Source organism: Stegostoma tigrinum, chromosome 34, assembly GCF_030684315.1.
Source record: "Stegostoma tigrinum isolate sSteTig4 chromosome 34, sSteTig4.hap1, whole genome shotgun sequence".
Taxonomy (NCBI): domain Eukaryota; kingdom Metazoa; phylum Chordata; class Chondrichthyes; order Orectolobiformes; family Stegostomatidae; genus Stegostoma; species Stegostoma tigrinum.
The window spans coordinates 11,669,858-11,683,366 of NC_081387.1; the positions used below are offsets into that span (position 1 = coordinate 11,669,858).

The following is a 13,509-nucleotide window of genomic DNA, read 5'->3' on the forward strand; positions in this document are numbered from 1 at the left end:
GGCTGATGATATCATCGATGTATCGGAGAACGAGTTGTGGGTGGGGGCTGGAATAGGACTGGAACAAGGAATGTTCCGCACACCCCATGAAGAGACAAGCATAACTCAGACCCACGCGGGTAACCGTGGCAACCCCTCTTACCTGAAGAAAATGAGACGAGTTAAAAGAGAAGTTGTTGAGGGCGAGGAATAGCTCGGCCAAGCGGAGGAGGGTGGTAGTGGGTGGGATGGTTCAGGTGTTTGTTCCAGGAAGAAGCGGAGAGCCCTAAGATCCTCCTGGTGGGGGATGGATGTGTGAAGGGATTGCATGTCCATGGTAAAGAGGAGGTGGCTAGAGCTGGTAAACTGAAAATTTCGGAACTGGCATAGAATGTCAGTGGAATCACGGATGTGCATGGGCAGGGATTGGGCCAGGGCAGAAAAGATCCAGTCAAAGTAGGAAGAGATGAGTTCTGTGGGACAGGAACAGGTTGAAACAATGGATCTGCCCAGACAATCCTGTTTATGGATTTCTGGGAAGGAGGTAGAAGCAAGCTGTGTGGGGCTGGGGGACTACCAGCTTGGAAGCAGTTGAGGGCGGCGAGGAGTTCACCAGATGAAATGCGGTTAGTGAACAGAGCTGATACAATGGCCTGATGTTCCCAGGTGACAACACAGAGGCCACCCAGTTTCCTGGCCAATATTGCTGAAGTGCTCCAACGGAGCTCAACGAAAGCTGGAAGAACAGCATCTCATTTTCCGCTCGGGGCCTTGAAGCCTCCTGGGCTTGACATTAAGTTCAATAATTTTAGGACTTGACCATTTTCACCCAAGTCCTTACCTGAACGTCACACACACTGGGTCTTGCTACCAAACAGTCTGCTAATATACAGAGCCCCCTGTTACCCGATGATAGTCCCCATTAATAAATATACATCCTCTTCACCAGGTCGGCATCCCCTCTGTCTGACCAAATGATTTTCTCTTCCTTCGAGCTCTATCTCCACCTGTCCTTTATTCCACCCCCACTCCCCATCGCTTCTGTCTAAATAACAACCCATTCCAAGCAACATGAACTCAGGCTTCTGTCTCCGCAGATGCTGCCAAACCTGCAGAGTTTGCCAATGAATCTCTGATTTTCAGCCTCCGCAAGTTCTTCTTCCGAGTCTTATTCTCCTCTCCCTTCGGGATCGAGGATTATTCTCCTACCTGTCGAGGAGCAGGTCCAGAACCTCCTGGGTGGTCGTGAAGGCCCGGTACGTGGCCAGGAAGACAGAGACATAGGAAGAGTCGCTACAGTCTAAGGCCTCGAGCAGGTGCTGCACTATCCTCTCCAACGTTCCCAACTTGATGGAGCGGATTTTGACGGTCTCGCACGTGGTGCCCACCAGCTCGTTTTCCATCTGGAAGGGAGAGCGAGTGGGAGGCAGGTCAGAAAAATGAGGCCGAGCAAGAGGGGCGAATACCTCCCCCCACCCACCCCCATCAGGTCCCAACACCGAAGCGGGCAGTGCCAACCACCTAGGGCCTGGGGGAATGGTGGTGGGGGGGGGGGTTGCCACTGAGGGGGTCATTAGTGCAATATCGGGGGCGCCTGCCCACCCAGCCGTGACTGAGTGAGTCCTGCCCCGCCATGACCACTAACACCAGCAGGATGACTCTCTCCTCCTCAGGCCCGGAGACCCAGCTCACTGGGAAATGGCGGGGGGTGGGGGGGGGGGGGGGTGGTGTTGTCCTCTGTGTGTTTGTGGGGATAGGAAGTCAACACCAAAACAGAGAGAAGCAGGAGTGGGCCATTCAGCCTCTAGTATGATCATCGCCAGTCATCCACTCAGATCCCCCCCCCTCTTCCCTACCCCACCCCGAAACCCTTCATTCTCTTTACGCCCACAGAGCAAGCCCCTTGCATTGGTTTGTGGGGTGGGGGCGGGGCGGCATTGGTAAGAGTTACCGGTATTACTGCGGGGAAGAAAGTAAGTTCATTCAAATGGTCACAACAAGGGTTCGGCTCCTAGCATGAGAGAATGGTCCGATGAAGGACATGGGCTTATCATACTCTTGTCAGCTTCAAGGTACTGGAGGGGATCTCAGTGAAACCTCAGAGCAGGTAGGTCCTGAGAGGGTAACCGCCCTCAGGTTGGAGCAAAGGGGCAACCACTCAGGATAAGGGGGTCGGCCAGGTTGGAGTGAGGAGCAGGAGAAATGTCACCATGCGGAAGGGTTTATAAGTACTCACGCTGGGGAGCAGCAGTTACTGCGTTGTGTGTTCAAGTCGAAACAACGGTAATCAAGGTGTGTGAGGATGATGTGTACAGTTGAGATGGGGGCAGATCGGGGTGATCAACTTTTACATATTACTCAAGCAGCCTCAACGGATCATTTCAGTTTACTCCTGCTCCTGTTTCTTAGACCCTCAAGATCATTGATGTCGGCTGAGAGTATGTATTCTCCAGTTAAAACTGCAGATGTAAATCCTTCACCCTCTGAGAAAAGGGTCAGGCAGACAGACAGACTCTCGCTGCAGACAGTCTCAGGCCTCAGGCCGAAATAAAGCACACACAGCTCTCCGGAGGCATTCCACTTTTAAATATTCACCGTTTGACTGGCTTTGTCAACTCCTCAGGCCTCGGAGGCTTGGTTCAACGTTGGAGATTGTGCCTCTCCGTGACCGGGCCTCCTGGGGGATTCCAACTCCACCAGGAGTCACCAGGAGCCCTGTCTCTGGCAATTTAAAGACTAGCCAGTGGGGAAAGAACTGGAAGTAAACACCGGGGGGGGGGGGGGGTTAGAACACACAAACTGGTCATTCGAAAGCAAAAAAAAACGACAGTTGCTTTTCCAGTTCCTTTGAACAGTTGAGCAAATTCGAAAACAATTGCTTTATCATCAAAGGGCTTCCAGTTGAGCTGGAGAAGACATTGGGCCATCCCAGAGAGGCTTTGTGGAATCATGCAGAATGTATCGAGGCCCTTCAGCCAATTGAGCCTGGACCAACAATGAAGGACTTTCAAAGTGGGCAGGTTGCCACCGCGTGCGAAGGCCAATTTGTTTCCTAATTGGTCAGGAGGATGATGGTGGGGTGGAGGGAAGCAGAAGGTAGATCATCGCGAGGTCAATGGATCACCCGGAAAAAAAACCAAAATCCGAGTTGAGCTGGCGACCTTAAGACAACCCCTTATCGTGTCCGACACTGCTACTATGTGGTTTTGTCACTAGAACCTGAGAGGATGGCACGGTGGCTCAGTGGTTAGCACCACTGCCTCACAGTGCCAGGGGCCCCAGGTTCGATCCCACCTGAAGTGACTTTCAGCGTGGGTTTCCTTCGGGTGCTCCCATTCCCTCCCACAGTCCAAAGGTGTGCAGCTTAGCATGGATTGGCCGTGCTGTAGTGCCCAGAGATGTGCAGGGTTAGGGTGGGTTAGCCATTGGAGAAATGCAGGGATTCAGGCACACGGTAGAGGATGTACATCTGGGTGGACTCCTCTTCAGAGGGTTGATATGGCCTGCTTCGACACTGCAGGGATTATGTATCACGGGGGAGTGGGTGGAAGCTTAGGTAGCGTCCCAAATTAAGAAGGAAAGAACTTTGTAATTGTGTGCAGAACAGGCCGAGAAGAGAAGTTGGGTTTCAGTCTCTCCTCAATGCAACCACAAAACGAAGGAAATTTAAATCCAAATATTCCATCCGTCTGCAGCCTATCGTTACATCTTCCTTTTCTCTGTGATTGCCACCAGTTTGCAAAACCCTCTTAATTATCTGTGCCTGCTCTGTCTCTATCCTTATGTGTCTCCCTGCTTTCAGTCTGACAAGCTGTGCTGTTCATTGTGTTCCCCCTGTGAATTGCCTTGGGAGTACATTAAATATATATCAAGCAGCTGGCTCTCACACAACTGAGCAATGGCCTCAGGCTGAGCTGCAAGTCAATTGCTGCTCATTAATTGCATTTTAACAATCAAATCCCTCGACATTCGAGGGAGTTCTTTCCTGTGAATACAAACAGGGGAGGGTGACCAAAAGCAGCTGTGATGAAGAAAGGCTTTATCGAGGGGCGGAACTTAAATGCCAGATTGCACAGCAGGATCTCGCAACAAGTTGATGCATAAGGGGCAAAATTAAAGCCAGAGGGGTGCGGAGTGGATGCAGGCTGGGATGGTACACAGGGTTTGATTACGCTGCTTAATTTGCTTCAACCACTTGTTTATCCCGACAGACTGTTCACTTGTAACCTGACACCTGTGATCCTCTAAAGTGGTTCCTTTTCACTAATGCCCACTGTTTCAGCATTGACCTGTTCTTCCATCACAATTTGCCACACAGGCAGCGATGGGCTTTTTAACTTTAGCAGGGTTTTTAACGCTGAATGAGGTGATGTTAATGTAAGCTCCCTAACATACCGTTGAGACATGGGGTGTGTCAGGGTGAAGGATTCGGAATTTTGATGTAAATGACTAAACATATTCCAAGCTGCAGCTCTTGAGTATAGGAATTGGGAGGTCATGTTGTGGTTGGGCGCACTTTTGGAATACTGCGTTCAATTCTGGTCTCCCTGTGACAGGTTGTCATGAAACTTGAAAGGACGCAGAAAAGATTGACAAGGATGTTGCCAGGGTTGGAGGGTTTCAGCTATAGGGAGAGGCTGAATAGGCTGGGACTATTTTCCCTGGAGCGTCAGAGGCTGAGGGGGTGAGCTTATAGATAGAGGTTCATATAACCACGAGGGGCATGGATAGGGTTGATAGCCGAGGTCTTTTCCCCAGAGTCAGGGAGTCCGAACCTAAAGGGCATGGGTTTACAGTGAGAGGGGAAAGATTTAAAAGGGACCTAAGGGGTAGCATTTTCATGCTGAGTAGTGTATGTGTAGAATGATCTGCCAGAGGAAGTGGTAGAGGCTGGTACAATTACGATACTTAAAAGGCATCAGGATGGGTATATGAACAGGAGGGGTTTGGAGTGATATGGGCCAAATGCTGGCAAATGGAACTAGGTTAAGTTTGGATATCTGGTCAGGATGGATGAGTTGGGCTGAAGGGTCTGTTTCCATGCTGTACATCTCTATGACTGACACTCTTGTGTCAGAACTCAAGCTCAGTATCTGGCAGTGCACTTTCTCAGCAAGTCATAGAAACATAGAAAACAGGAGCAGGAGTAGATTATTCGGCCCTTCGAGCTGATTCCAGCAATTGCTGTTGATCTGAAGACAGTGATATCCCAACAAATTCTGTCGATCTACCTTCGGTATCACTGACTGATAGGAACTTTCCGCTATGGCTCTGACTCTCCACTCCGCGGTTTCCCCGTCAATATAGTCATACAGCATGGAAGCAGACCCTTCTGTCCAACCAGTCCATGCCAGTTGAAAACACAACCCTAGCTGAATACCATTGAAAAAATTTAAGCACTTATTTTACGAAGGAAGGTTGCAGCTGAGGGCTATATCCATTGGAGTTTCGAGAAATGAGAGATGATCTTATTGAAACAAATGATCTTGAGGAGAGAGGATACAGGGGACGTCAGGAGGATGTTTCAACTTGTGTGGAGACTCGAACTAGGAGATGCAGTTTACATAAGACGAATAGAGACCTTGACTAATTTCTAAATACGGAAAGGCTTTGGAAATCTGAAGCACAAAGGGAGGTCTAGTTCAGGATTCTCTTAAGGTCAACATGCAGGTTCAGTTGGCTGTTAGGAAAGCAAATGCGATGTTAGCATTCATTTCAAGAGGGCTGGAGTACACCAGCAGGGATGTACTGCTGAGGCTGTATAACACAGTGGTCAGAATGCATTTGGGATATTGTGAGCAGTTTTGGGTCCCATTTCAAAGGAAGGATGTGATGGTCTTGGAGGGGGTTTAGAAGAACAATCTCTGGGATGAACAACTTGTCATATGAGGAGCCGTTGAGGGCTCTGGGTCTGTGTTTGATGAGGGAAATCTGATTGGAAGTTACAGGCCTGGATAAAGTGGACATGGAGAAGACGTTTCTACTGGTAGGAGAGACTAGAAGCCAAGCGCATAGCCTCAGAATGAAGATACAACGCTTTGGATCCAAGGCGAGGTGGAATTCCTTCAGCGAGAAGGAGGTGAATCTGTGGAGCTCATTGCTGCAGAGAGATGTGGAGGCCAAGTCATGGAGTTTATTTAAGACAGAGATAGATAGATAGGTTTTTCGTTAGTAAGGGAATCAAAGGCAGGGGAATGGGGTTAGGAAACAAAGCAGCCAAGATCAAATGGCAGATCAAATGAGGTCTAAGAGATCTCCCTTTTAAGACAGACTTGGGGAAAATTTTGTCTCTGAGAGTTGGTAGAAGGGCATGGAATTATCCAGAGCTGAGTTAGTGTTTTGATCGATAAGATAAGCTGGGGGTTGGGGGGGTGGGGGGGTCGCGTGAGGAAAATGGAGCCAAAACCACAAGGAAGTCAGCTATGATCATATTGAATGGAGGTTCAGACTCAAAGAAAGGACGGCCACCTCCTGCTCTTTGGTCCCAACATTACCGAGAACGTAGATAAAACAGATGAGGCAGATTAGAAGCACATATTAAATGAGACGAGATAAGATAGGATGAGAGGAGCAAGGGGATCAGAAATGTAAGTGTGGGCTGGTGAGGTCCAACTGTTTCTGTACTGTAAACATACAGACTCGTTTCTGAAGATGCCAGGGCCCATTATGGCACTTAAGTATCATAGAGCTGTACAGCGTAGAAACAGACAACTTGTCCATGCTGACCAGATATCCTAAATTAATGTAGCCCAGCATTTGGTCCATATCCCTCTAAACGCTCCCTATTCATGTCCAGATGCCTTTTAAATGTGGTAACTGTACCAGCCTCCACCACTTCCTCTGGCAGCTCATTCCATACACACACCACCCTCTGCGTGAAAAAGTTGCCCCTTAGGTCCCTTTATAAATCTTAAACCTATGTCCCTCTAGTTTTGGGCTCCCCAACATTGGGGGTAAAATATCTCGGCTATTCAACCTCTCCATGTCCCTCATGGTTTTATAAACCTCTGTAAGGTCACCCCCTCAGCCTCTGACGCTCCAGGAAAAATAGCCCCAGCGTATTCCACCACTCCCTGTTGCTCAACACCTCCACCAAACTCGGCAACATCCTTGCAATTTCTTTTGAGTTTAACAACAAATTCCTGGATTGATCAGCCAGAAGGGCAGGTCAGGATATGGAGTTGTCACGGCCTGTTGAGGTGCTGCCAGTCAATGCTCCTACTGCGCAGAGGGGTGGTTCTGCTGTCCGTGGCTGCTGGACGCCAAAGGAATGAACAGCCATGGGCCAGAAATCCCTGCCCATCCCCCAGGGCATTCTGGGGGTGGGCCGGGTGTCAGCATCACGCGCGTGAGGCCCGCCAGGAACGTTCGCTTACCCCCAGCCACTGTTGCCCTTTGTTCGCTGCCTGCTGTAGGTGCATCTGCCGCTGTGTCACTGTATAAACAGCCCCATCCACCGTCTCCTCGCTGAGGCCCTGCGGGGACTAGAGGAAGCAGGCAGGTTACTCACACAGCAACAACTTACGTTCATAAGCAATGCAACGAAGTGCAAAACCACCCCTCCCACCACCACCCCACAGCTCCAAACCCATGGCTCCCTGGAAGTGGCCACGCAAGTAGATAGGGTGGTGAGGCATGCTTGCCATTATTGGTTGGGGAACTGAGCGCAAGGGTCAGGATGTCATGTTGCAGCTTTATAAGACTTCAGAGCACTGTGTTCAGTTCTGGTCGCCCCATCACAGGGAGGATTGGGAGGTTTTGGAGAGGGTACAGGAGAGGTTTACCTGGATGCTAAAAGGAGAGGCTAGAAAAACTCGGGTTGTTTTCTCTGGAGCAGTGAAGGTTTTGGGGGAGGTTTGACAGAATATAAAATTACGAGATGCATAGAAAGGTTTGACAGACAGAATCATTATCCCAGAGTTGAAATGTCTAATGTCAAGGGACATGCATTTAAGGTGATTAAATGAGGAAATTAGGTGTTTTTTTAAATGCAGGAAATTAGGTGTTTTTTTAAATGCAGAGAGTGGCAGGATTCTGGAACACGCTGCCAGGGGTGGTGATGGAGGCAGATACAATAGGGGGCTTTAAATAAATATGCAAGGAATGGAGGGATATGGAGCAAGGGCGGGCAGAAGGGATTAGTTTCATTTGGCGTCACATTCGGCACAACAGCGCGGGCCGAAGGGCCCTGTTCCTGTGCCATACAGCGCTGTGTCCTGTGTCAAAGAACCAAATATTTGGTCAACGGGTTCAGGCTTAAGGAATAAAGCGAGGCCATGAGGGTGGAGAGGAAATTCCAGGGCTTGGACCCTTGGGAGATGCCAGTTATCCAAAACGCCAGGACTGCGGAGGGTTGGCAGGGGCGGGCTGCAGGTCACTTTGAAAGGAAGGGGTGAGAAGTTTGAAAACAAGGATGTGAATTTGACAATGCAGTTTGCCACTTGGCCGGGGGCTGGACTACGTCAGCGGGCTTAGCGTTGGCCAGGGAGTGCAGGGACTTGACAGACAGGGTAGAGGGGGAAATGGTTTAAGACACAAGCAGCAAACATTGGCAATGACTGAGTTCACAAAAGGGTTGAGCATGGGAGAGCAGGGAGGACCATGCTGGGATAGCTGAGGGCCGAGACAGTAACGATGGGGATTATGGCACAGATGAGATAGCAGGAGGTCAGCGGTGAGGGGTGAGGGGGGTTGGGGAGTCCACTCATGTCACTGAGGTGGAAATTAACTGTGTAATGATATGAGGACTGTAGTTTATCTCTGGGACAGATGTGCATTTTGCTCCCGAACACCCATGCACACACACTTTTACACACACATGTATGAAGGATACACATTAAAACCCGCCAATATGAATAGCTAGCCCCAGCGGTAAACAGGGCCTCTGGTGATAAAGCCTGTCCCCACACGTCCCCCACACACACAGGGTCATGGAACAGTACAGCACAAGATGAGGGACTGACAGGCCATCAAGGGTCATGGGGGAGTGAACAGCCTCCAGGAATGTGCCACTACAGCTCTGATGGAGTCCTCACTCCTCTCTTCCCAAGCCCCTCCACTCGCGAGGGCAGACACTGGCTACTCGAACCTCCCTCCCTGTTGAATGGTACAGCCTGGAACGTTTTGAAATAAGTCACCGATTGCCAACACGTGAATAACTGGGGTTTAGAGACGCTGCCACAGCATGCCTCAGTCCTAGACTCTGCTGAACACACCCACTGTCTGACTGCATATTCGACAACTGAGGGCGTTTCACAGGAGTCATCAAATCAAACAATAATAACTACCATTGCAACCCCATGCTTAATTTCACAGAACCACTGCAGCGTGGAAGCAGGCCATTCAGCCCATCACCGACCCTTCGAAGAGAGATTCACCCACACCCACCACATCCCCGTAACCCTGCATTTCCCATGGCTAACCCACCTAACCTGAACATCTTCGGACTGTGGGAGGAAACCGGAGCACCCAGAGGAAACCCACGCAGACACGGGGAGAATGTGCAAACTCCACACAGACAGTCGCCCGAGGGGGGAATCGAACCCGGGTCCCTGGCGTGGTGAGGCAGCAGTGCTAACCACTGAGCCACCGTGCTGCCCTATTGTATCCACTTTTGTCTGTTTTCTCCCATAACCCTTGATTCCACTAAACTCATTCGCTTCTAACCCCAAGCAAATCCGCGTCATATGTTCACAAGCTATTCCACCTCATCCACTGGACATTAACAGGTAGCAGAAAAAAAGTTACAAAAGACAACAAGCCAGAAAAAGATCACTTCTACCAATCCCAGTTCAATGCCAAAGAGGATCATTATACCCAACTACCATGCCAGCTAAGAACAACTAATTCATTGGAAATCAAGAATCAAAGGGTTTATGGGGAACAGGAGTCGAGTTATAACAGTGTTCCATTCTCCAGGAATATTGGAAAGGATTTCTGTGACTGCACATGATGGGATAGGACCTGGAGCAGTGAAGGCACCCCTCTGCATCCCTCAAACATCACTGTCCATGAGCGGAAGGGAAAGCAGGAAAAAATTAAAATGAAGCACGAGCTGTCAGCTCTGTGTCTGAAGTCACCCATTTGCCACCTCCCCCTCTCCCAGGCAGAATGTGAACACATTCAGTTGTAGTTCACCTGTGAGGAGGTGAATGTGCTGTCTGATCCGCATCCCAGCAAACTGGCCCTGCTAAAGGTCAGCTCTACCATTAAGCGAAGGTGTGATGTGCTAGTTCACAGGGAGGGTGTAAGGCTGGCAGAAAAAGAGCCCTTCTACAATCTCTATGCAACTGTCTGCTTCATCCTTTCTCAGACTGACACAGATTACATAGCTGGGGGTTAACTGAATCAGTGCTATCTGGGTTCGGTCACAGTGCACTGACGTTATATCACATTCACGGTGTGTTTACTGGTGACGGGTGACAACGTGCACCTGCTTGGGGACAACATATAGTGTTCGAGCGGCTGTGCACACACCCTCGGTACACTAATGCTTCAGTGTCACGACGTACTGAGGTTCTACCTGTCCTCACTGACCTTGCTGGAGGAATTTGCAAACAAAAAACACCTCTGACCACAAGTTAGGAAGTGCTCAGCATGCAATGTCCCGGAGACCCTGAGAGATAAGGAGAGGATGGTTCTTGTCACCTGGTTCCCTGTGCAGACTGTCAAAGCTGTTTGGTTGAATGCACCATCGCTAGAACTTTCCAACAAGCACCAAGGCATTGCTGGGCTGGTGGTGGGAAGGGCACTATCCGTGAGACCTTTCATGTGTTCCCGGTCAGTCTGCACCACCTCACACCGACCTCGAAGCAGCTGCAGTGAGGGTAGACTCTGTCACTCATCTCCTTTCGGTCTGTACCTTTGCAAAGGAAGCCTGGAGAGAGATGCAGCAGGTTCTGCTCTGTGTTCTATTCCTTGGGACACAGGCCAACAGTGACTGCACCTGGATGACCATCAAACCAGTGAAGGCGCTCCTTGGTCTGCCTGAAACTTGTCGGCCATCCAGAGCAAGCAGTTGACCCCAAGCCAGGCTGGCACATTCCAAGGACTGAGGGACGCACTGAAGCCTGGGGCAGCTGCTGCCAAGGGGCAGTGGGGAAAGACCACCATCTGAGGTCTTCCTGCTGAAGGTAAATGGGGGTCCATTCTGTTATTGGACCCTCCTGGTACCTCCAATGTATGTAAATAGTATCTTGCATAAGAAATGCCTTTGGATTTCTTGGAACTATGGGGAAAGTTAAAATCCAATGTTTGTTTCTTCATGCGTAAAGGCTGTATAGAACTGAATTACTTTAGTGGCTATGTGTGTATAGAAAGAATTTTTTTCCAATTAGTAATGTATGTTTGGAAATTAAAAGTAACTGCACAGTATTCACAGGGAATGTGCCCAGTCATGCTACAGTGGGTGTACTCAGTTATGTAATTATTCACTGTGTATAGTATGTATAAGGTATGTGTTGAGGTGTTTACAGTGTTGTGTATGTTGCCAAGTTCAGTTAGTCAGATGTGTACAGCTTGATGCATAGTCACCAAATACTTGGTAGCTGAATAAGGGCTTTCTCCTTCCCTTCTGCAAAATATAATGACTCTCAAGCTTCAAAGCCTCACTTCTGTTATGGATAGTTAACAAATCTTGTGCAATGTTTTAGAGCTCATGGTGTACGTACCCAGTTACATTCTGGTGATCCGTTTGCATACCTGAGTTACACTGTTGTGTTTATGCAAAAGCTGGAGTCACATATTAACATCACGCGGGTCCAGTTACATGGGTGTGTACACAGTGGGTCTGTGGAGGTTACATTGGGGTGTGTGCACCCCATGGTCACATTTTCTGGGAGTACATCACACTGTTTATGGTGTGTATACCCAGGGTTCAATGTGGCACTCACATTGTGTCTGCCAGCCTTCTCTGCCCACTGCTGTGTTCACTGTGCCAGCGTCCAGCTTCAGCTAGGTTATCTTGCAATATACGTCTATTGTGAGAACGGGAGCTTGCACTCTCCATGTGTTTCAATGCGCCTCATTGTTCACAGGATGAGTACACGATGAGTTAAAACAGATTCAGTTCTGCTGAATAAAGATGCTTTGTGAGGCTGGCTGAGATGAAGAGACTGATTCATGCCTTAAGAATCCCAGGCACGTTGGTACGGTCACTATTTATTGCCATAAAGCGATTAAGAAGCTTAAGTGTACTGCGTAACCATGGTAACAGAAAAATTGAGATGAACATGAGCATGTTTTAGTTCCGTGCTATCTCATGTTGGCACTGTTTGTCCTTTGACGTATCAAAGGCGCAACTCGTATCTGGTTTTAAGTAAATCACTGTTTGCTCTAGTCACATTGCAACTGTGAGGCATAATGAACTAAAAGCTTGCATGGTACCCCATTGTATGGCAGGGTTTATTGCTGTGTGCCTAGTTATATTGGAGTGTTACATAGTATACACCCTGTGAGGAACACACTAGTTAGGAGCAATCTCAGGCCACTTGGCTTTTCCAGGCAGCTTGGACACTCAATAAGGTCACAGCTAGTCTGATTTTAACCTCAACTCCTGCATACCCTGATAACCACCACTGCATAACACTTGCTCAGGAAGAATCTATCCACTTCACCCTCATAAATACTCAAACATTCTGCCTCGACTGGCTTTTGGAGAGGAAGTGCCCCAATGGCATACAACCTTCTGAGTGAGAAATAAGTTCTTCTTATCTCAGTCTTAAATGAATGGCGCCCTGTTTTCAAACCGAGCTCTCGGTTCTCACGTCGGAGCTGACAGCTTTTCCATGTGTACCTCATCAAAGATCTCTCATGGTCTTATGTGATTCACTCAAATCACCCCCTCGCTGTTCTAAACTCCAACAGATGTAAGCCTAGCTTGTCTGATGTTTCCCCACAAGATGATTCCCACCCCGTTCCCAGGTATCAGTCAAGTCAGCTTCGTCTGAGCTGCATCCAGACAGTCACAACCCCCTTTCAACAGGGTGACCAGTACTTCAGATCTGGTCTCACCGGAACCCTAGATAACGGAAGCACAAAACCCTGACTTTGCACTAAATCCCACTTTCAACAAGCGGGAACATCCTCTTGCCTTTCCCAGTTACTTCTTATACTTTTATACTAACCTTCTGTGAATCATCCCCTGAGACCTCTGCAATCCCTCACCATTTAGTTAATCGCTTCCTCCTGCCAAAAAGGACAATTTCGCATTTTGCCACATGACGCTCAATTTGCCAAATGTTTGCCCACTCTCCTAGTTTACCCATATCCTTTGTAGCCCACTTATATCCTCTTCACAACTTAATAACCCACCTAGCTTTGCAGCATCAGCAAACTTAGCTACCATTCCTTCAGCACCATCATCCAAATCACTTACATGGGCTGTTAAAGAGTTGAAGCCTGAGCACTGGTCTCAGTGGCACACCTCTTGTTATGTTTTGCCAACTAGAAAATGACCTACTTATGCCTGTTTTGCTTCTTGTTAGCTAAGCAACCTTCTACCCATGCCGATATGTAACTCCCTACAACACA

The 13,509-nt window shown here is 48.8% G+C and overlaps 1 protein-coding gene across 6 annotated transcripts in view; it reads right to left on the reverse strand.

Annotated features, from left to right (window-relative positions):
* Window positions 1-13,509, reverse strand: part of LOC125446425 (ral guanine nucleotide dissociation stimulator-like) — a 167,445-nt gene that overhangs the window by 62,305 nt on the left and 91,631 nt on the right. For all 6 annotated transcript variants that reach the window (XM_048519987.2, XM_048519989.2, XM_048519988.2 and 3 more), the window contains exons 2-3: window positions 7,356-7,463; window positions 1,189-1,382 (exon numbers count right to left, since the gene is read on the reverse strand). In XM_048519987.2, coding sequence (XP_048375944.1) covers window positions 1,189-1,382; window positions 7,356-7,463 — 302 coding nt within the window. The remainder of the gene's footprint in view (window positions 1-1,188; window positions 1,383-7,355; window positions 7,464-13,509) is intronic.